The 24,352-nt window shown below is 39.7% G+C and overlaps 1 protein-coding gene across 4 annotated transcripts in view; it reads left to right on the top strand.

Annotated features, from left to right (window-relative positions):
- Positions 1 to 23,259, top strand: part of TC2N (tandem C2 domains, nuclear) — a 47,943-nt gene extending 24,684 nt beyond the window's left edge. For 2 of the 4 annotated variants that reach the window (XM_080396726.1, XM_080396727.1), the window contains exons 2-12: positions 2,731 to 2,853; positions 3,512 to 3,745; positions 6,919 to 7,083; positions 7,965 to 8,056; positions 8,669 to 8,744; positions 9,848 to 9,948; positions 10,823 to 10,939; positions 11,790 to 11,981; positions 13,880 to 13,994; positions 14,469 to 14,668; positions 17,016 to 23,259. In XM_080396726.1, the coding sequence (XP_080252852.1) occupies positions 2,787 to 2,853; positions 3,512 to 3,745; positions 6,919 to 7,083; positions 7,965 to 8,056; positions 8,669 to 8,744; positions 9,848 to 9,948; positions 10,823 to 10,939; positions 11,790 to 11,981; positions 13,880 to 13,994; positions 14,469 to 14,668; positions 17,016 to 17,126 (1,470 nt within the window). In that variant the 5' untranslated portion in view covers positions 2,731 to 2,786 and the 3' untranslated portion in view covers positions 17,127 to 23,259. The remainder of the gene's footprint in view (positions 1 to 2,730; positions 2,854 to 3,511; positions 3,746 to 6,918; positions 7,084 to 7,964; positions 8,057 to 8,668; positions 8,745 to 9,847; positions 9,949 to 10,822; positions 10,940 to 11,789; positions 11,982 to 13,879; positions 13,995 to 14,468; positions 14,669 to 17,015) is intronic. The other 2 variants (XM_080396728.1, XM_080396729.1) reach the window with 2 other exon arrangements.
- The last annotated feature ends 1,093 nt before the right edge of the window (positions 23,260 to 24,352 follow it).

The raw sequence follows: 24,352 nt of genomic DNA, 5'->3' as shown, positions 1-24,352 counted from the left end.
CTCTTACTAGGAAAAACATGGTCTTTTGTAAGGATAGAAGTGCAAATTATGAATTGCATTGTTACTGTTACATCCTCAATACCCATATGTAGCCCTTTCTTTCTAGGTAAGGCACTCAGCCCAGCGATGGAAAGGCAACTGCTTGTGACAGATGCTTTACATTTGTTTATTTGCTCACATTAATAGTTTCAGCTAAACAGTTCTGGGGAAAGAAATCACTGCCATGAACTGAATTTTCTCTGGTGCAGAAAAATTAACTTTTCTACTTTATGTAGCTGGAAAGCAGAGTGGTTACTAGCATTTGGTTTCTTCACCAGCAGTAGTGAATAAACTTAATCTGAACATTCTGAGATAAAAGACTGCCTGCACAAACTGCCACTGAGGCTTAGATACCATTGTTGCAAAGCTTAGAGCAAATGAAGCAGCTGTTTCAGCCCAGTTTAAACATGGTAAACAAGAGTAAAACATATTAACTCCAGCTGTGTCCTGATAACAGCTGGGAGGGAAAATCACTGCATGGGAACCTTAAAGTAAACTTTGAATTCTAGCAGACTTGGCTATTGTGAGTGCACCTCTGAGGGAGGAGCAGTGGTGAATATTTGATGCTTAGAGATGAGGAGAATTTGATAAGAAATTCCCGTGCCTCTTTTTGTGCTTCTGTAAAGATGCAGAGCAGGTTCTGGAGTTGGTCGTGTCACTTCTGAAGATTTTCGATGCAGATCTCATACTGTACTTACACTCATGCAATTTCAAGTTCAGGGCAAGTACTGAGTGATGGCTTCTGTGCAGAGTAATGATGTCCCTTTCACAGCAAGATATTGTGCCCCTGCCCTGTCTGCTTAGAGATTATGCTGTAATTTCTTCATTAGTGTTCCATTTTCCAGAATAATATGTACCAATATTCAGGCTGCTTCTGAGGTTTTTATATTCAGCTCACTTGCATTCTGTTCATTTTGGTCTGTTGACCACAAAAAGCAGTATAAAACTAGAGGAAATAATTAATGTCACTTACTGGTAAAACCAGCAAAAACCATTCAGAAGCATTGTCTTAAACGAAATATTCCCTTAGGTCCTTGTTGCAGTCGAAAAATGGTTTACTTAGGTTTAGGTCTAATGGGAATATATTTTAGGAATTTCCTTCTAATCAGTACTTTGTGATAGCTCATGATTAAGAACAATTCTGGAACAGTCATGTAGTTGTAAGAATAAACCTTCATTATATTTCACACTAGTATTTTAAAGATAACAGGTTAATTCAAGGCTTCCTCATGCTGCCACATGCTCTCAGTGACTGCAAAACTGGGAAGTTAAAACATAAATAGCGGTGCTGCGGTACTGTAGAGCACACAAGAGCGGGTCAGTAAGTATATGCTGTGTTTGGTCAGTAATTGCAAATTGATACATCTGTTGATAACTTTCAGTTGCACCCTGCCTATGGAAATAATGTTAAAACAAGAAAGCCCATATTTTCCAGGATGAGATGTCTGTAGCTTAGTATCTCCACCTGGCATCCATCAGAATGTTGAGGTGCTTTTAATGAAAGAAAAGTTTTGGGGATATTAGTGTTAGTTCCGCAATGTTTATGTGGTTCTGTAGCTGTCTTGGAATACCCATACAAAGAAAATGATGGCACTGTTCAAGCTGCAGGTGGGAATGACTTCTGTGCTAGAGCACAGAAGCTTTCGGCAGTTTCTTGTGATTTAATAACTGAGCAAATGTCCATTTTTATGTAATTGTCATCTTCTCTCTGTGCTTTTCCCCCTTTCTCTTAATTGTCTTCCTGCATCACTTCAGCTTATGTTCATGTTCTGTTTGGTGTCTTCTAACCTTTCTGGAGTTGGAATCATGTCTTGGGTATGTTCTACAAAGAATCTCGTGTACTTTAGGTACATGTAAAAGGACTAGGCTTAGACAGTTAAGGTTTTGGACAGGAAGCAATGCAGCTGTCTGTGTCCCTCTGAAAAGAGAACATAAGGATATGAATAAAGACATTTAAATGAGGCCAGTTAGCATTGTCATAAAGTTCTTCTAATGTTAACCAGCTGTTATAGACTTGTTCTCATTCTTTAGTAGATTACATGCCTTTTATTTTGTTGGAAGTCAGTGCTCTCTTATTTCTGTATGCATAGCAGACAATTATATAATAAACCAGGTCTTCAGTTTCATATGTATACAATTATGAGAAAGCAGTAGTTCCTCAAAGAAGGCAATTTTGGCATAATTCATAAAGAGTGTTTTCAAATGTAAAGTATGGAGTATGTTGAGTGAAAAATGTAAACGCATATGGATGTATATGAAAATAGTACATGAGTGAAAGGTGATAGGAGAAATAAGAACAAGGGAAAGGGAATAAAAAACACATTTTGCAAATGACTTAAGACCACATCAAAACAGCTGTAAAGCTGAGTAAACTCCAAAGCCCAGTGGCACACTCAAATATGAGGAGAATTCTAGTGTTCCCGAAAGACAGGGACCTGTCTGAGTGGGTCACTGAAAGTACTTGGATGCCATATGTTAAAATGATTGTCTCTTTCCTTTTGCTTTTATATGAAAAATAATTAGTCTCAGTGAGAGAAATCTGATGGTTCTGATCCTTTCATGTCTGAAGTAACTTTCTGATTGACCCTGGGACTGTGTCAAATAAGCAATCACGTATTAAATAACTGATAAAATTGCATTTTGATTGCAGTTATTTCCACCTACTACTGTTTGGTTTATTGTGTTTTTCAGGTTTGATAGCTACACTGGATCTTTGCGGTCTCCTCTAAATTGCAACACTGAAAACAATGGCAACTGAATGTATAAAAAACTGCTGTAAATGGTGTTTCTGCATGGAAAAAGAAAAAAGTGATCGTGAGTTCTGACATAATGACATTGACTAAGGGTTTTGCTCTCCTGGCTTCATTAATGATGAGATTTTCCATTAATAAAATGACTGTGTCACCCCTGATAAACTTAAATTCTTTTACAACATCCAAAATTCTTTCCGTAACTCCACTTGGAGATTGAACACATGCTTGTTAGTGTTATGAATTGAAACTGAAAAATAGCATTTATGTGAAGTCTGCTGCTAGCAGCCTAGAATGCTGTCCAAAAAAGCTAGCTTTTGTACCTAATGTTGTGTAAAGGTCTTGTATCTTTCAAACTCTAAGAGTGAACACTTCTTTCTTTTTTAACCTCCTGTGGATTCACTGTTAAGGTTTTCTTTGGTGTCTTAGTTGTTTGAAGAACTCTTCTATGATACAAGTGTACCTCTTGTAAAAATTCACTTAAGAACAAAGTAGCTATGAATATAGAAGCTTGGGGAAAAAAGAGCTTGGATCAGTACAGGTGTCATGAGGATGAATATCTTCTCCAGGTGCTAGTCCTGAATGCTGGTAAAACTGAATACTAACAGCTGTTAAGTAGTGTACAAGCACAGATCCTATTAAATAAAAGAAATCTGTTCATAGTATTGTTCAAAATTTAATGCACATGTGGACTGTCTGTTTTTCTTGCTCTTTATTTTTAGCAGTTTCCATGGTGCAGGAATCTGAAGCAGTAGCTGCAAGCAAGCCAACTATTGCAGAGAAGCCTTCATTGTCTTCAGTGTCAGTGAAGCGTCAAGTTGGCTGTTCAGAGGATTATTTGCTTTCTAAACTGCCCCTGGATGGTCAGGAGGTACCATTTGTGGTCCCTCCATTCAAATTGGCTTATGTACAGCCAAAGAACCTTCCTAGTATCTCACATGCTGGAGGGATTCAAGGTAAAATATAAAAAGCATTGCTGAAATAGTTTTTTAGCTTCTACTACTCTTTGAAAGTTGTCACATATTCCTACTGAAAACATATGTTTGCAGAACTCTTCTAGAAGCCTGGTCTTGTTTCTTTTTTTTTTAGGTTTTATGTTTTAGGTAGAGGTTTTAGGAAGGATGTCATCTCACTATGAATCTCTGTGATGTTGCATGAATAAAACTGAAAGGGAGATTTGCACACCAGTGCTCATACTTAAAGGAAATAGAAGCTTTAGTAAAGAGTTTATTTGAGCCAAGGAAAGACCTAAAACATCCCCCAGCGTCCAGATCACTCAAGTAAAAGAGGAGAGTGGTCTGACTTTTGTGTCTAACGTACTCTGATGTGTTTTAACATACTAACACATCTTCTCAAATTCTGCCAGTAAGTAGCATGTGCTACTACATGGCCTGTACTGTTCCTTGCTCTTTTTGCTGCTTATTGGGAGGCCAGGGGTCACAGATCTCAGTGGTATAAGGTTGCACATGATACTCCGATTCTTTGCTTCACAACAATCTTGTGCTTCAACTGCTGCCAGTTAGTCTCATGCTCAGACTGCCAAAATCATGTACATGCAGTTTAGACACAGTGGCATTTTTTAAGAATAGGAGCCTGGCCCAGTAACATGAATTACAGAGCGTATGTTATCTCTAGGCTCTTGATCCTGACAGAAGATGCCTAGAATTAGGTAAGGGAAAATTTTGGCAGGGGGCGTATGTGAATGGTTGCTTTCTCTAGAGATGCTTTGCCTTGAGGACGTGATAAGATGGTAATAGGCTTTTAGTCCCATGTGATTGTATTTCCTTTCTGAGGGTGGAATTCTTAATAGCTGAAAAAAATGAACCCCAAGTTGCATAATAACTAATCTTGTGCTTGTATGGTTTTACTCCCACCCTTCTCTCTTCTCCCTAGGTCCTTGCTGTTGCTTTTCTCCTGCATGCCTGTTACCAGACTTCCTCCTGTCCCTCACCCACCCCTGCTGGCAGCGCTGGTACCAGAGCCCAGCTAATCAGCCCAGCAGAGCTTTTCCACATAGATTGGCCATTCTGTGCCCAGTCTGTTTAGTGTGCTTTATTTGTGATGTCTGCCTCACCAGGCATGGACAGACAACCTAATAGCTGGAGGCAGAACATGTAAGGCCCTTCTCATCTCTGAGCCTCATCTCCTTCAGTCTTTCCACTTGCCTGCTACTTCAGCAGCTAGCTCTTGTAAGTCCGTACTTGGATGAGGTATGAACATGCAGGACATGCTCCTGGTAATCACCTTTCCTACTGGGTCTGGGTTCAGGTTCTGCTTTGCTTTTTCCTACTTCATCCTCAAGGTACTGTACAGAGAAGTCCATCAAGGACTCTGAGGAACTAGTGTTCTCCAGGGAGAAGGAAGATGAGTCTAACAGTCTCTAGATAAATGTTTTATTTGTTCGTGCAGTTCTACACAATCTTATCAGTCAGTGACTTGTAAACCAGTGACTTGTCTTCATTGGGAATTCTGCTTCATCATTTCTGAAGGACCTGGTGAATAGAGTGGCCCTTAGGTTATAAAGCTGGGAGATCTTCTAGCAGGATGACCTGACTGTTCATAATTGTCTCTCTTGAGCAAATATTTTAATTTATTTAACAAATATTTGAAAAGCGGCTTTTATGTCAAGTAGGCAACTTCCATTTCTGTTTCCAAATATAAATACTGAATTTTTAAGCCTCATTAATTTGTGTTTTAAAATTACAAGTTTACTTTTTAGGGAGATTTACTAAATAGAGTGAAGTGTGCTTCTTTCTTCACATTAGCCAAAGCACCAGCATATTCAAAGAATGTGTTTAGAGTATTTGCTGCTTAGACCATTATTAAATATCTGTAGACGTCCAAATTCTGCTCTCAGTTCCACTCCATTTTCTGTGCATGTCTGACCATTTTCCTTTAGTGAAACAGGACATGCTCAGTGTTAGCTCTTGGCATCCCTTCTGAAAGCTATTATGTTCTGGCAGCGTTTCTCTTCAATACTCGCTGCAGTGTGCCTCGTGCTGTCACAGAAGTAAGCTAGCAGGGAGAAGCGTGTTCCCAGTCTGGAACACTGGCTTTTCCGTTATCTGCTGTGTAGCAGTTCTTTATGGCCTCACTTGTAGCACTCATCCTCATGTACATCATGCTCAAGCCCATTATACTTGAATTCTTGCTTTATCATCTCTCATGTTCCATGTCAGTGTTGGAGTTATTCTTTTTTACTTACTCTACTAACACCTGGAAGAAAGGATTTTACAGCAGTAGTAGTTTGCCTTTTATGGGGCAATGCACTTGCAGAATTGAAGATACTTTATAATGGGGTAAAGAACTTTTTAACAGATAGGTTGAAGTCCAGGGAGGTGAAGTGAAGGAAGCAAACATCAGAGCATGTCAGAGTCCAGGTCACCCCATCCCCATTCTCTCTCTACTTTACTGTTCTATATGGCTTATTTTCACTCCAGACAGACAAAGTGAAGCACTACAGCAGTGTTCTTTACTGTTCTGCTGACCAGGATGTGCATGGTTTTTATGACATTATGGTAAATAAAGGAAAGAAAAATAGGGCAGCTGTGCTGTACTGGGCTGGGATTCAAGCATCCTCAGATCTGTCTACTTGTGCCTCAGCCAACAATTAAAGTCATTTTGGCCCTGCAATTTTGCCCCTGACAGAGTTCCTATAGAAACTGGATGACAAGGAGACTGCAGTTGCAGGTTGCATTATCTTTCCATACAAGACCCTCCTGAAGGTCTAGGGGCCTATTAGATGAGTGGGCATGTCCTGGGGGTAGGTAGCCAAGTAAGTCAGAGTTTTTCAGTACACATGGCTTTACCTTTGCTGTTAATTTCTGTCTGGCTATCTCTGCCTTTGGAGCCTTCTGTATTTTAACTAGGTAAACATTTATTGTGGAACTCCCAAGACAGGGTATGCATAACTTTTTAGGGGCAATTTCATTCTGGTGTTTGCTAGCACACTGGAAATCTGGCATAATGTATATGTATGTTTTCTTTTCTTTTTTTGTCCTTTTCCTGAAGTAGATAACTTGGAAATATTTTGTCCTTTGCCCTGAAGGCACTCTGCCTGCCTTATGAAGCCAGGCAGCATGTGTTATGTCTGGAACTCTTGCATTTGATGTTTACTTGTGCTCCACAGAATCTACCAGAGCCTCATTTGGTGACCGGAAAGCAGAACTGCACAGCGTGTACCAATGGCCCCACTGTGACGTCTACAACCCATTCTATTTGGAGCATCGGGTTTCGCCAGATCTGATTAGGCGCTTCCCAGCAAAATCAGATAATAGGAAATTATATGGATCAGGTGAGAAGACCACACCCTTACTTTTCTGTCTTCCTCCCTTTCCCAAGGTTTATAGGTAAGAGAAAAATCCATTAGTCTAAAGAAGACATGTTTGATTATAGCAGTTCTCAGACTGATATGTATTCTATAGCCACTTCTTGGTTGGTGAACCAGCTGTGGAGCCAGCTCTCCTTGATTTCCAGCTGTGCTGTTACTTTCTGTCTTTTAGGGGCTTAACAAGACTTGCTTGCATCACACGAAGGTAGACAAACTGGCAAAGCAAGCTAGCATGTCTGCCTCCAGTGCAAAACTGATCTACTTAACCACGCCCAGCTGCTGAGGGAACTACCCTTTTGTAAAATAAAGATCTTGCTTTTGTGTTATAGCAAGTACGTGTCATCTTAGAGTTAAGTAAGACTTGCTTTGTCTGAGACCTAGTGAGGGTGCAGAGTATGGTGCTTTGACACTGTGATCAGTAAAGCCAGGGAGGTAAGGCCAAGTTTAGCAGGCAGCAGGTTTTTGTCACTGGGGTCTTTACCGTGGAAAAATTTAAAAAAGGAGGTCTGGCTGACAAGATTAAAAGACAAGGCTTTTCTGTTTTGCTAAAGTATCTACTAGAAAATACGTTTCTTTTGAGGAAATAACTTTGAGGCAGGCTCCCTATTCTACCATTGCTACAAAAATGGAATTGATTCAGGTATTTTAGTGGCTTGGTCTTTCCATTTTGTCATTTCAGGAGAGTGTTTTGGGAAGGGAAGGGGGGAAAGGTGCTGACATCCTTAGATGTTATTTAGCTAGGTTTCAGTTCTACCATAGGTCTAGTTAAATTTCAAAAAAACTTCTTAATGATTCTTTTTTCTAGAATGTTTACATAATTTGTATTGTTTTCTTTGTCTTTTTAGTTAGTGATCTAAGACCTAGTGCTTTGCCTGGATCACTTGATGTAAGCCATTCAATGTTTGATCTCAGAAGCCCGCCTCATCGATTCATGAAGGTGAGTTCCCCTTGTAACAGGTTATACTCAAACTCAGTTTGCTTGGTGTATCTGTTCCTGTTGCATTGCGTTTTCAAAGTAAAAACTGAAGGGCATTCTACTATGCAATGGAAGGGCTACAAGGAGAAGTTCAACATCTTGACAAACTTCAAGAGGCTCTTTCCTGATGTCTTCTCTGACTCCTACTGTTCTGGCCCAGTGGGGCTGTTGAGAAACGTGAATAGGCTTATTAGGCAGGACAAGACAGACAAGAGGTTGTGGTTCATCATCTTGTGATTTCTCCCATCAGTTGAAAAGTGGAACACTAGAAATTTCCATTGATGCAAAAAACACTGCAATTTTTTTCAAATAATCATCTTTTACATAGAGATGAAGCTGCATATATATCAGTAAGCAAAAAACATCTGTGCTGGCCATATGTGTCCTCTATTAGCTCTTTGCATCAGAGTAGTAATTCCATGCTGCTGGATTGAGAGGTTAGTAGGGAATGAGACAATTATTTGAAATTGGATACTGGTTTTGTTCTCATTCATGCCTTGTCTGATGGTAGAATCTCTGGGGTTTTTTGCATCTCTTGCTCTGAATGAAGGGATTTGGTTTTTTTCTCCCCAGAGATACGATTCATTGTCCAGTGTACCTAGCAGTACCTCTTCCAGGAAGGATTCGCAAGGCAGTAACAGGAGTCTAGGTAATGTTGTGTTTACCATATAATGAAATATTTCCCTTTGCACTTGAAACATTAAGCTGTCTCTACTGTTGATGTTTTTTTTTCAGATTTTTTGAGGGGTTGGGTGGTTGGTGGGGTTTTTGGGGTTTTTTTGAGTTGAATCTGATAAGCAGACCAGTTGGGAGATTACTTTGCAATTTGAAATTAAGAGTTTTGAATGTGCACCTTCCTGTTGTCAGAGGACTGAGCAAATGAGCTTTCCAGGAGTCCTCACGCTTTTGAAAAATTAATCCTCAGATTTACTACCGCAGTGAACCAAGAGAATGCAGCACCTTGGTCACAGCTCTAGTCCTTTTTCATCTATCAGTATTTTTCTGTGGGAAGTGTCTGGAATCCAATACCCATATTACACTGAGAATTAGGCAAGAATAATGCATGCAAACCTAGTATCCCTATTCATGAAAGAATGCTGAAGAAGTGGGGATACTGCAAAATAAACCCTCAAAAATTAATCAAATCCCCACAAAAGTCACCCTACTGAAAGTCAGAATTTCACCCAGTGTCCTCAAAAAGAACGGGGGGCAATGACATAGTTTCAGTCATGAAGAGAAAAACTGGATATTAAATGGCTCTTCTGACTTGGAGAAAAGCATCATAGTAAAATGTTCGCTAGGCTGGAATTGAAATATGAGAAAGAGAAAAAGCAGGCCAGTTCATAAACTTAACAGTGGAAGTAATTAAGGGAAGTGATAGATTATAAATGTGTTCTGGGTATCTCAGGCACATGCTTTTTGTCTTTTAGAAATGTGTTCTGAGTATCTCAGGCACATGCTTTTTGTCTTTCTAAAAGTTGTTTGAGTCCAGCACAAGTTATTAAATTAAATAGGGATAACTGAGGTAAATGTGAAGGCTTTTAGCTATGCAGAAGGTCAGGCTACAATATTTTGTCCTCAAAATGTAGGTGTTAAGGTATTTCTAACTTATTTTGAGATAAGTTTTCAAAGATAAGCAGTACACCTACTAATGAGTTCCCTTATTCTTGAAATACTTTTATTCTGTTTATTCTTGGAAAATTTTAAGATGCTGCATTACTTCTAAAAACATTAATTGGCTTTCTTCCATAGATACTATTACATTATCAGGTGACGAACGAGACTTTGGAAGACTGAATGTGAAGTTGTGTTATGTTTCTTCTGTAGAACAGATTTGGATCACAGTTTTACGTGTAAGCAAATACAAATAACTTTATTATTTACTCAAACGACTATTTTGCTATACTTAGTGTTAATTCTCATTAAATTTGGAGCTCTGATACTTTACAAAATACTTTTAGGAGAAAAAGAAAATTACTTCTAAGTATTAATATAAACACAGTTTAGTCAAACGTAATGCTGGGCTTCATTCAAAGTATCTTCCTCTTCCCTGCCCCCCCCCCCCCCCCCCCCCCCGCAATCTCTGTTCTGCTGCAGTCAATAGTAAAGTATTATAGAACTCTTTAGGTTATTATACGTATGTTCTGATTGTGGAGTGAGGAACTGTTCAGCATAGATAAGAAAGCTGAGCGGGTCATAGATGGGTCCTGCTGTGGAAGTTTTCCTGTAGAAATCTGGAGGCAGAAAACTGGAGCAACTTTGAAGGCAGCATTTAACTGACTTTGAACCTAACAGTTCCTTCAGGGAAGAAGAGAACATGTAGCTTCTTGTGACTTTTTTGTTAGCTAACGTGATTCTGTTATGCTAGCTGTCTTATACATTTCCAAGAACAGTGAATAATTTTTAGACAATGGAACTTTAAGTAATCAGAAATCTCATAACTACATGAAGTGATAAATACTATGCAAGGGATTTAGTGATTTATCTGTTGTCAGATTGCCACATATCGAAATCATTAAAATCTGCCAAGTAATTTTTTACCCTCTGGTTGTGAAAATTTAATTATTAAATTATCTGAAGTGACATAATCATTACACTAGTTCTGATTTATATTCAGTAATACAGGAGTTATGCATAATTCAAGAACAATGTAAAAGACTGTTTCTAAGTTGTCTGAAGGCCAGAGTCTTAACATTGTCTAAACTGACTGTGTTTTAAATGTTGCAGTGCAAAGACCTGAGCTGGCCTTCTAGCTGTGGGGAGAATCCTCGTATCTGCGTCAAGGGAATTCTCACACTGCCCAAACCAGTGCATTTCAAATCTTCTGCCAAGGAAGGCTGCAACGTAAGTAGAGGTGGGGGAAACACCACGAAATCTTAGTTCCCCCAAATATAAAAGTGGAATGTAAATGGATTGTTAAAATGGCCCAAACATCCACGCCTGTGCCATATTTGCTGTGGTAGTTGCCTAGGCTCAGGTTACTTACCCCCTCCCCTCCTCAAAATTCTATTAAAAGCCTTGTTCCAGTCCCTCCCCCTATACCCTGTCTTGTGTTGTACTGTTGCCCACCTTCTCGCCTGTCTGCAGGACAGATATGCTCATAGGGGAATGAACCATGAGCTGCTGGCCTTGGCAACTCAACGGTGGGGGACTGGAGGAAGACTGGGATGCCTGTAGGTGCACTTTCACCCCGGGCAGGTAGATATGTACTGCCTCTCACTAGGGCAGGAGATAAAGTTCGTACTTCCTCTCCACAGAAAGTAGTAAGAATTGGTTGCATGGGACCACTGATAGTGGCAGTAAAGGAACATTAAGGGGGGTGGAAGGTAAATCAACATAAACCACACACAATACAAGTCAAAGGTGAAAGAAAATAGCAGGAGAGACTGAAGCAAAAGGCCACAGGAGAATTTGCTATGACCATGTGTGTATGCTGTTGTAAAGCTCCAGAAGAAATAGCCTCAACTCATTATGGTAGTGAAAAATAATCCAGAGCTTTGTCCCTGCCGGGGTGCGACAACGAGGTGGTGAGTCTGTGGGCACTTATCGCTGTAAAAGCAGACTTTTCAGTGGCAACCTAAAATGGTAGCTGGGAGCAGTGGCTAGGACCAGGAAGCCTTGGTTTCTAGTTTTCTGGCTCAGTGCAACATCAGCACCATAATGATGTTACTTACTCCTCTGTTTTTCTTTCTAGGATATTGAATTTATGGAAACTTTTGTATTTGCTATTAAACTGCAAAGCCTGCAGGCTGTCAGATTGGTATTTAAAATCCAGATACAGACTCCCAGGAAAAAAACGATTGGAGGGTGCTCCTTGGCACTACGGGACCTCAGCTCGGAGGAGTCAAATCATTGGCTGGATATATCTCCTCCTTCCAAAGCACCTGTAAGTGCCAATACTGCAAAAGCATGTTGTTATATCACCTAAAAAGTTGATGGAAATGAAAGTAAAATAATTCAGTACTAATTTAATCTTAACAACAATCAGGGGGTTTCTTTTTTCCTCCTTTTCCTTTTTTTTTCTCGTCAGGAAAGGTGTTTTGATGGGGAAAAAATGCAGACTTTTGAACTCTGCACATGGATGTTCTTGTTGTAAACTTCAGCTGTTTCTGGGAAAAGAGCTAGAGCAAGCTCTTCCACACCATGGCTCACAGCTTGAGGGAGGGACGTTCTGGGGAAATGTTCAGCAAAGGGAACCAGGTGATTGCCTTTTCTGACCAAAAAAGCATCAGAAGGTCTTTAGGACTCACAGCAAGAGCTCAGACCAAATGGTATCTGCTTTTGTTATGGAAGAAAAGTGCTGAGATCTTCAGTGGCTTGAAACTGCTGAGATAGCTATATATTTAATACTCAGATTGCATGTTGTGAAGTAATAATTCAGCCAGTTCATTCCCATTAGTGTAATAAGAAGCAGGTGGTTTTCACAGTGGGATTTCCTTTCCCCCTACCCTTACTTTGTTTGTTTCTTTTACAGGTTGTGTCTAGACATTTGTATTTTCAACAAATTAAACTTGAATTAGCAATTTAAAAGCAAGTTTTATCTAAGTGTGTCTGAGTAATGAGTGATGCTCTTGATATGTAACATAAGTTACACTTGACATTTTTTAGTTCTAACAAGAATAACCATATTGCTTCAAAAGCAGTAAGGTTAAGGGAAAGAAGCAGCTGTTTTAGAAATGGCTTCATCCCAGTGTAAATTCCTGAATCATCTCACAGTTTCTCTGTTTTGGCTTTTATCACCATTATATCCAAGAGCCCTCCAGACACTGCTGGAATTCATCCTTCTACTACCCTGTGAGGCAGCAAACTACCCTATTTGCCAATAGAGGGCCAAAGCTGAGAGTGGAGTAAGTGGCTTCCTCTCGGGGCTACACAGAAATTTTGTGGCAGAGCTTCAAAGAGAATTTGGGTGTCTTCGATGAACTGGAGCCTGACTTCTCTTTATCTGACCTGTTGCTCTCTTGCTTGGTGCGTTTTGCTTCACTGAAGTGCATTAAAACTTGAAAGGAACTGTGACTAGCAAAGTCCTTTCAATTGGAGGCTGTCAGGAAAGCTGGGTCTCTACTGGCCTTCTCCTGCTGCTCTTACAGTGTTCAGGGTATGTTAGCACCTGACAGGAGAGTAATGAGGATGCCTCAACTCAACTTTGCCACTAACAAAAATTCTAAAAAAAATTCAGGCTTGAGATCTGAGTACATTCCGGGGGGGGGGGGGGGGGGGGCTGTATGTATATAGGCATGTAAAACACAAGTACTTCAGTAACATAGGAAACTCCACAGCATGCAGTCACCCTAAACGTTGATGACAGTAAATGATGGGGCCATGTATCTATGGATAGCACTGTTTATATCTCCATATTGCAAAACTCAAAAGTGTGGGAGGAGAACTCTAAAGGTTTTTGTGTTAGTGGAGCATATCTGGTCTTTCACTTCCACACCCAGGTTTAATAGAGCTACAGCTGCATTTCTGGTTTTCCCTGTATGTGTTTGCTCTTACCACTGAGGAATCTTTCACAGATAAAAACTGAGGACTCGTTTATTTATCCAGTATCTTTGGCTGAAGACCACGAGGGCTTTATGTGCACTGCACATGTACTGCAGCTATGACAAGTGCAAAATGCACTTACTGTGCATCTGTAGGTTGTGTACACAACACATGCTTATATTTCTTTCTAGGAAATCCCAGATAGAAATGTGGGAGCCCAAATTATGACAGAATTCCTGTTTTTCCTGAGTTTATAAGCAACTTAATCCAGATGTTATGGCAACATTCTTCTGCTTGTAGGTGTGCCGTGCAGAACTTCAAGTAGGAACTTGTTTTCAAGCAATAAACAGGAGGATACAGGTACAGATACTTGAAGCACAAAATCTTCCAGTTCCATCTACACCACTGTCTTCAAGTAAGTCACATCAGCTGTCTCATGCCTCTTCTCTAAAAGCATTTGTAACAGGTAAATTGCTTCTCGAATGGGTTGGCAATTCATAGCATTCCTTCCAAACCTCAGACTAACATGTTGTGCGGTAGATTTCCATTGCCAAGGCTTGTTTCCACAGATGTCTTACTTAATTACTTTTTTGTTTGCTTTGAAGCTACATCTTTATGTATTTTGGAAGATTTTTATCCCAGTATTAATCCTGACATACAAGAGCATTAGCCTGCACTTGCTGTTTGGATACTGTCTTAATCAATTCAATATTATTGAATGTACTGTTTGTGTGACTAGTCAGGAAAGCTATTGTACAGTTTTTTTGGCCAGACTTTTGGGAAATTGCTGCAATTTAAACCATACATGTGGATATTGTCAGTTCCTTTTTGGGTGTGTTTGTAAGTAACCCTTTGTGTGCTATGCCTTTTCCCCTCCTTTTTGTGCTAGATTTCTTTGTGAAAGTTGGGATGTTTACTACAGAAGGGATGATCTATAAGAAAAAGACTCGTCTTCTGAAGTCCACTAATGGCCAAGTGAAGTGGGGAGAAATGATGATTTTTCCAGTTAGCCAAGCTGAACAAGGAATTGGCTTTCTCATCAAGCTCTACAGCAGAAGCTCAGTGAGAAGAAAACACTTCCTGGGACAGGTTGGTTTCTGCTAACTGGCATGATGTCCTTTACTTAAAATCCAGTTCCACAGGTTTCTTGGTATGAATTTTAAAATACTTTAAATAAGGTGGCATACGGCAAAATAGTAAATTCTGATAAACTCTTCTGGATGTAACCCAAGAAAGAACAGCACTGGACTCTCACACACTAACGTCAGAAAGGGAATTGACATTTGATTCTTCTTTTAAAAAGAAATCCCTAAGTCATTTTTGTGTGGAGTATTACTATGTGAAAGTCCTTCCAACAGACAGACATACAATCTCCTCCTTGCCTTTAGGCTTTCTAAAGAAAACAAACAGCACTCACAGGAATTTCACAACCTACAACGTACCATACAGAAAGGCTTACCGTACCAATACCATGGCTTACTATACCAATACACTTACAAACAGGTTTGTGTAAAAGGAAGTATCAACAGCTACAATATCAGACTGCCTTCCTGAGTAAAACAATGCTGAAATCAGCACAATATTCTAAATATGTATCATCAAGTGATAATACAGGTGACCAAAAGCAAAATTATTTTTTTAGCCGAGTGCTCTTTCTCTCTCTTTTTTTTTTTTTAACAGCTGGAACTTCAGTAGTATCTCTTTGAAAGCATTTGTACTATCAGGTTTATTTAACCCCCATAAAACTTCGTAGTCTGGTCTCTTTTTATTCTCTCTTCCGTCTTCCCCTGGTTGTTCTAATTTACTATCATCCTGTCCCTTCTTTCTCTCCTTTTCTTTTTGGTATGGTGAGCCATAGCTGTTCTTAACGCTTTGTGCTCTCCCTGACACAGCTAGATTTAGTAGCAGAATTTTAATATATGCATAAATGAATAATGTAGAATTGATTTTGAGACCACAACTGTAATGTCTCTTGTCAGATGCTATCCTTAGGTACAGGAAGTGGTACTGTCCCATTCTAGTGATGTTTCTTGTGCCTCTGAAGACATGCAGTTGTAGGAGAAGCTGATGTGCTATAGAAATGATGGGCCAGCAAGAGTTATGTGAAGTCCCTCTGTTTTATGGAGCCTCATGTCACACGTGTTCCATCTTTCTGTGATTCCTGTTGGTGGAATTGGATTTGAAATAGGAAAATAAAAAATTGTTCTTTTTAGTTGTGCTACCTTGGGATGCAAATAACTGGGTATGATTTTGCAGTCACTTGGCAACATGTGAGGTCATCTCAATCTGACAAGTTACATTTAATCATATATCTTATTTTTAGGGGGAGGAAATGAGCTACTTCTCCTCAGAGGTTATTTGGAAAAGGTTATTTCAGCTCATGCAGGCAGACATTGCCACATAATGCATGAAGACATAAAATATGGCTCAGGGAAAAATGTACTTTGAGCAATTGGCTGGGTAGCTGGAAAAAGATGAGTATAGTTGGATCTATTAACTTTGTTCTTCAGAGAATGATGTTTAATTGGATGCTGTTCTAAGCAGACAATACTTAGATTAGGCTGCTTTTACAGCCATGTATTTAATCATGAGCAAGATGTATATTGAATCTCTGTGGATGAAACACCAGCTGTCTATGGTATTCTGGAAGACATTATTCTCACTTCTTGAGGACTCCTGCCTCAGCTGTGTAGGCTAAATGTACTTCATGGTGAAGTTTTCTGAGAAGTCTTAAAAGGACTCATTCGTGGAAGACTTGAGGAAATAAGAGTCCTGTAAATAATGATACCTGCTTACATAAGCATAATTCTTTTGGCAGTGGAGGCTGATGATAAATGTTCAGGGGGAATGTTTCCTACTTGTACCACATTTCCTCATTTAATGGCCACTATCTGTTAACTGAATGCTGAGAAGAAATGGACTCTTTTGGTGTGACTGTGTGTGGTATAGGCATGTTAGCAGCCTCTGTTTGGAATGCAAGTTTGGCCGTGTCTGTTGGAGTGTGCCATTTTAAATGCATTTGAAAACACTGGACAGCTAGCTTGGGCTGCCAGGTGGCTTGTAGCCATCTGGAGTTTCAATGCATAGAGCCATCACTGGCCCTTATGAGCCCTTGACCCCAGCATGTGCATTTGAATGGAGCAAGGAATGCTTGATTTAAACCATCTTATTAAGCAGAGAAACATCAGTATGTAGTGAATTCTCTATAAACATTTTAGAGGCTAAATTTAAACCCAGACTCCCTGTGTTCCCAGCTGAAAGCCCGAATATGTTAGTCCTAACAGAACTGTCTTTGTTGCTCTCACACTTTGGTCACAGTCTACACATTGTATCTCATTCTACACTTGGCGGTATTTATTGGGAATTAATAAAGGCTGGACCTCTGTGTTACATCAGGTAAACTCAATTTTATTTTTCTTTTTGTTTCTTACTGCAGGTCTGGATAAGTTCTGACAGCAGTAACAGTGAAGCAGTAGAGCAATGGAAAGATACAATTGCCAACCCTGAAAAAGTTGTTGTTAAATGGTACAGCATTGGTCCATCTTGAAGACTGGAGATGAAACTTGGGACTGATTTTTCTACAAAGATATCCCTATGCTGTTTATAATAGTATAAATTAAATAAATTAATTGTCTACACAAGTTCTTCAGAAGTTCTCCACTGCATCACACCTCCATGGTAACAGAAAATTCAGTTTCACCAAGAGAAATACTGGCTAAATATTATTATGAGGAAGACTTAGGAACTGGGGGAATTGCTCGTTTGATTTTTAAAAATCCACCTTGAAAAAGGTATTTTTGCCCCTTTCAGGCTCCATAAGAGCACAGAAGTCCAGTCTTGGAGAGAAGCAGCTTGAATCAGCATCTTCTTCACTAGACACTGACATCATCCTCATCTACAGTCTTGTCTTTGGCAGACTCCAAAGTCTGTGGGAATCAGTCTGGTCAGTGGCTTGATCCTAGGTACCTCTGAGCCTCTGGGACTGCACCTGTGTTGACACCACTTGATCAGAGTAATGTGCCTGAGCCAGTGGGAAAGCTGTGGCAGTAGAAGGCTTAAAGGGAACTATTCAATAAGGCAGTACCCAGAGACTTCTCTAACCTCTGTCTTTGATGAAGGCAGTACCCTGACATGCCAATAGCTTGGGTTCTCCCTCATCCTTCCTTCTAAACAGACAGATTGAAAGATAAAGCGTTGCTCTGACTAACTGTGATCTTTTCAAGTGGGGCCCTCCAGACGTGCTCTGTTTGGGTCAGTTCCGGTTGAGATCAATGGAATAATACAAAGAGGCAAAGGCCCTGCCTGGGATCAGGGCCAATATTTTTAGATAAATTACTTTCTTATATAGAATTCTTATATGTAAACCACTTCCTATATAATCAACAATGTTCTAGCGTTTGCTTACATTGCTAAAACCCAGACTCACATGTACAAAGGAGTAAGCATATATTTACTGACATAAGTGCCTTTTGATATTAATTAAAATGCAGCACAGTAAGGGACTCAGACTTTGTTTAAAAGATGGGCTACTGCTGCAGAAGTACTTGTTACATCTGTCTAGGATGCTGAAAAATTATGTGTGAGAGTATATTTTTGTTACTTGTTCCTAGCAAGAAGAAATCACCATTTTGCAAATTATATTTTTCCTACAAAATCCTAAGATTATTTTTTCTATTAGTCCCCATATTTCAGGAGTTTATTCAGAGTTATTTTTAAGGCAGGAAAATGCCATGTATGTAACTGATAATATATACATCTAAAAGCACAGACCTCTTTGCACTACTTTAACTACTGGATTTAAAAAAAATATATGTTCTGTTAAATCCACATTTATGGTTGGCTGTCTGGACTGTACAAATATGTATGTTTGTATAGATGCTGAATAATTGTATCTTTTTTATACCTTGGATCCCATTCAAACATCTGACATGAACGGGAGTGGCAGTGAGAGCTCTCGCTGCTGGAAGGCCAAGAGTGGGGAGCAGAGGAGACACTGTAACAGGAAGGCATGTTGTATTTAAGCATAGAGCTCTGAGCATCTTTATTTTAACTTCTTTGACTTTGAGTAAAGGTCAAGAAAAAATGGAATCTCTTTGATTATGTTTTTTTTTTTATCAACTGATAATTGAAGCTTTTAAAACTTTGACCATCCAAATTTTTGTTGTTGAAATTTAGTATTTTGAAAATGGGCAAACAAAAGGATTTTCCCAGGCTCTTACATGTTCTGCTTTTTAACCAGTTTTCATAAATGAACTGAAAAATCTTTTGCATGTTACTCAGAGAACAAACACCAGTTCTCTCTCATACTGACGCTCTTTGCAAAGCTCCCCCTGGGACCAGAGGATCTTGACTGACAGCATTAACTTTCATCCAGTTACATCACTTGGGATGAGCTTGGCTTGTTGGGTGAAATGAAAAAGGGACTGGACCCAGCTGATGTACTTGCAGTATCTTTACTTGAATATGTGGATCTTTTTTATTCATTGTGGCTAAACTGCAGTAAACAAAAGCACGAACTATTTCCTTATGCAGAATGCTGCGGTATTTGAAAGAGAGGACAGGGAATATCCCCGTGTTTTGGAGGCTTCGATTACCACAGCAGTGGTTCTGCAGAGATTGCTAACTCAGTGGATACTGTGTAAAATGGACTTTTTTGGCTGTTTTAGGACACCCAGATTTCTAAAGGCCTAGCTAGTAATGTCTCCTCTTTCCTATGTTAATATTTAATCTACGCGTTTACAAGAAAAATTTATGAACAGATTTTTTTTTTTTATACCAGTGTTTACCAGCACCTCAAACTGAAGTTCAAGTCCTACCTTTTTCTCTGAAAAAATGCCAACTAAGGAACTATATTTCATGCAGTGTTGCACGTAGGGGAGCTGACTGCTACCACACTGAGGAGATACATGAGGTCTCACTTCGCAAGGTGCGCACAGGTACTGGAGTGCTCCGAAGGACATATTCTGAGGCACTGCTAGATCCTGTGCTCATTCCCAGGCTTCGGGATGTTCTGCATTTGTGTGTGTGTGTTCATCTAAGAATTTAATGAATTCTTAATAGCTGGCTAAAGACACTGTGCTTTTTTTCTACAAAACTGGAACATTTCAGTTTCTTGTTGCCACATTTGTTCCTCAATTTGTCCAGAGCACTACAGTGTTCTTCAGGAAACTGACTGTATTTCAGATTTAGAAAGCAGAAAAGCCTTTATTTGTCCCACCACACAAAATCTGGCTCCACTTGTTACTAGTCTCAGCTGACTGAATGCACACTGCATTACTGAGAGTACGGCAGCACAGCACTGGGGTGTCTGTCTCTGTGCACTCCAGCCTTGTTGCATGTAGCCAGGTAGAAAAGGAAGCAGGCAATACTTGGCTGCAGTAAGATGATGAAGAAACTTTATGCTGCACTGTTTTGGCTCTTTTTTTTTAGTTTTATTTTATTTTTAAACTGCTGTATCCTGCTTCTATCCTAATTACTGTCTCCCAAGATCCTGGAGGAAACCAGGAATTCTTTTTGCTTTCACTACTGAGGAGAATCATCTAGGGGTGGAGAGGGACCTGCCCAGCTCAAAAACCAAAAAGTGCCCATTCATCACATCAGCATTTACCTTGCAAGCAGACCAAAGCTGTGCTTTGAACAACCCATCATCACCTGAAATAATAGTCCAGTCCTCATAATAATGCCTGTTTTGGTGCTTCTGAGGATGCCAGCCAGGTAAAGGGGTTGTCCAGAGGATTTCTTACAGTGGGTTGGAAAATGAAACTGTTCTGTAGGATGGGGGCTGCCAGTGAGTTAATTATGTGATATTATCTGTGTAAGTGTTGCAGAGGATGTATGGTAATGGAAAGCAGCTGGAAGGAAGTCTTTGTAGATTATTTTCTTCCAAGTACATGTTGAGGAGACACTGGGGTGCATACACACTGACTGACTTGAACAGAATTGGGAAAGATGGAAGATAATTTGTGGTGTAGTAGAATCAACCAGTTAGACTTAACAGCTGTCACATAAAGCATTTTTCACTGATGATTCACTGGGTCTAGAGCTTATCAGTACGGTTCTTACGTTAGACAACAGTCCTGACTCAAAAACATGAGACAAGGGGATACATGCATGTTCCTAGCATCAGTCCCAGGGTACAACTGGCATTAAAATGGGATGATCCAGCAGGTGTTATTTCAATTTGAATGTCTTAAAAGGCCAGCTAGAAATTACTTGGGATGTCTTGCCTTTTAACTGCACAGTATTTGCTTTACTGCTTAGTGACTGTCTCAATATAAATGCATGTAAGACGGGCTCCTCCAGATTCAGCTCCTGGCTTAGTTGAGACGAAGGCAGCTAAGCAGAAAAGGAAAATTACGCATCATTTGAAGACCAATCCGTGACATAAAAAAGCAAGGAACTTTATGTACTCCAGGATATATGCAAGAAGAAGGAAAAAAAGTGTATCAGGCCACTTCTCTAATGCTGACAACTGCATGTTTTTCCTTTAGTGCACGTTCAGCCACTATTCTGACTGTTACATCCAAGTTTACTTTCATTGCAAATGCTGTTAATGAAAGCTTTTTTTTGTTAGTTCACTTAATTTGTAGATATAAGGCACACATGGTTTATAGTTGGATTTGCTGTTGCTTCTACTGACTCACTCAGCTTCCTAACTTATAACAATTGATGAAAGCAGCAGAGGTTTAGAAGCTGCACCAGTTTTATTTCAGTCAGCTCCAAAATGGATGTAGATGAACTGGCACAAGAGTCACAATCTTACATTAAATGTAAGATCTCTCATAGAGAGATCTGTGCCTGCTTAGTTAGAAACTAACCATAGATTAAACTTAATCAGATTTTCCAGAATGTGTATATATAATTTCACTGGTTAATCAAACAGTTCTGTTTTACTTATTTATGACTAATAGCATTCTGTATGTAAACACGGCCAACAAATTTATTTTTTAAGTCTTTACATGTCAGTGGCATGTCATGGCATTCCTTTTAAGGAAAAGAATTTGAGATTCTACCTCAAAAGATGAGTGGGTTTAACAGTTTTAAACCACATTATCATAAAACATTAATTGGAAAATAATTGTATTTGAGTATCTGATCTTTTATGATCCCAACATAAATAGTGCCATATTGCTAAATCCATTAGACATCTCCGGTTCGTTTTTTCTTGGAAGGACACTTGTATAAAACAAAAGGTAATTTTATAGGCATTCAATTAAGCACATATGCTGGTTGACTTGAAAACTGTCTGCCTGATGGAGGTTGTTTTTTGAGTTATGAGTTGGGTTGGCAGCCAAAGCATAAGGTTGTCTAGAAATTGGGGGCAGGGTTGTCCTACTTCTTAATTTTCATCCTGCCAACATATGTATGACATAGGAGGGAGGCTGCATAGTTGTGGAAAGCTTGGCATAAATCATGCTGGACATGATATACCCTCCTTGTTTTTCCAGCTTCTGCTGTAAAATTACATCACCATGTAAATACAGCCCTGTACATGATCTCTTGCTTGGTGCATGGAAAAAGCCATCACTAAAATCAGCACCATGTTCCACAAACACTGCTCCAGCAGATTTACGTTCTTTTTCTAGCTTGCACTGAGGGACAGGCCATTGTCTCAGTCTATGGCAAAAGTCCCGTTGCATCCAGCAGAAACAACCAGGTTTCAAAGCTGGTTTATAGTTACTTCAGCATTGTGATGGTATGATCTATCTAACAAAAGGTTACACACAACTTGATTTTTTTAGTATTTTTTAAATAGATAAAAATATGTTCACAGTGATGTTTCTGTAAAAACTGAGTTTCATTAAAGTGTATCTGCATCTCTTAAACGTAATGCAGTTCTTCCCATAGATTTCAGTGGTTTTGAAACAAATCCTGGGGTTTTTTCCCCTGTATTTCTGACTGCAACTTTTTCTTTCCTTTTATTCGGCTGTAGAGTGCTTTTCTCCCTCAGCATAAACAAGTCTTTAAATGACATCTGCTTTTTGCAATTAACTTTCTGCTTTTCTAGTAATGTTTCCCTTCTTCTTTATCTGGTATTGGGACCAGAATTATACGTGTCCTACCTTTGCTGTTTAAAGAACTAGCTACAAGCAGGCGGCCTTCAATCCTAGGGCTTGGGTCATGTCTGATGCTCTGCATTTCTGAGCTACCTTTGTTCACAGCTTTGATGATATGGTTCTTTGGAGCTCCCTGAACTTCTGTGTTGTCTACCACCACTGAAAAAACAATGGGACAAATCAGTTGTAACTTCTTATGTGTACCTGGGTATCTTCACTTGCCTTTTTTTCTTTTCCAAAAATTACCTTAAGAAATTGTTTTGGGTGATGAGGAGGAGTAAGCTGGTTGTGCTTCTGACCTTCGGGACAGTATGGTTGTTTGACGGCCATTATCTGTGCTATGAGATAAAGAGGAAGGCTCAAAGAAGAGCCATCAAAAGCTGCACCTCTAGGTGGAGGGAGGCTCGTACCTCCTGTATATATGATCTGGGAAACACTCATTAGCCTGGGGACTGTAATCCCTTGCCAGATGCCCAAGGGGAGGGGTTATTGTACTGTAATTTTTATCCGTATCTTGCAAAACTCTGGAGCTATGGAGAAGCTAAACAGGGAAAATTTTTATAGGAGGAATGGTATGGTTCACAGATTTCTATGAAAGAGAGTGCTAACTGAAAGATCTTCGAAGTCTTTGAAAAAAGAAGCAAAGCAGCAGTCATAGGAATGTACTTGTTAGTTTTAAATATAGCCAAGCTTTGTCACTTGTCATAGCAGAAGAATGAATTCTTCGTTTGTGGTACCTAGCAGAAGAAGAAAATGGCATGTACACCTAAACCAGGGCTGGGTCTCCTCTGCACTGGTGTTTGTTAGTCCTTCAAACACTGATGTGGACCTATACATGTTTATCTGCCACTTTTCCTGCAGTAAGGACAGGTTGCGTGGGGGATTGTTAAGGGCAGGTAGTGAAGGAAGTAAAAAAAAGAAGCAGAGCTTTTGTTTTGAAAAACATTGTTTTTCAAAGCAATGTAACGTGCCTGTAACTATTGACAAAGCTTTTATTTGGCGTGGCTTAAAATAGATGATTACGCATTTAGATATTTGCTCAGGTTCTTTCAGTACTTCCCTGGCGTGAGACTGAATTCATCCTCTTTGTATTTAAATAATGCTTCATTCTGCTGTGTTCACTGACCTTTGAGCTCTAGACCTAATTATGCCAGATTTCCTATGGAGTCACCCCTTATGACTGATTGTCTTTGGTGTGCAGATCAGGGTAGACCTTGAATCTTTTTGCTGCACATCAGGTAGTGACAAAGTCTCTCTGCCAGATGGGTTCTCTGATTTCTAGTAAAGAGGTGAGCCTGTAACAGCTACTCTTTCATCTGGGAAACTGGCTCTCCTTTGGCTGCCTGAATATTGTTGGGTTTGCTTGAAACCTTTGGAAACAGAATTATCTGTGACATCTTTACCGTCAGTCACATTTGACTGCAATGACTAATAGGCTCAAAAATTATTGTGGACCTCAGAGAGAATGACAGAAAACAGGTCATGCTGCTTCAGGACCCTGGGGCTGAGCTGTGTTTTCCTCTGTTCTGCCACAGGCTGGAGAAGCTCTTCAGATCATTGCTGATCACAATTCCAGCAATACTAGTTCTCAGGGCACCTCATGCAGTTTCTCGGAAGACACGTCTATTAAAGCTATTTGGAGCAGTATGCTATGGAGCTGGCCGCTTGCTGGGGTTTCACAGTAATGCAGTTTTAAAGATACAGGTGAAAGCAGTTT

The sequence above is a fragment of the Falco punctatus genome, assembly GCF_963210335.1.
Source record: "Falco punctatus genome assembly, chromosome: 7".
NCBI lineage: Eukaryota > Metazoa > Chordata > Aves > Falconiformes > Falconidae > Falco > Falco punctatus.
Note: the sequence above shows the minus strand (reverse complement) of the source record. Positions and strands in the feature narration are given on the sequence as shown.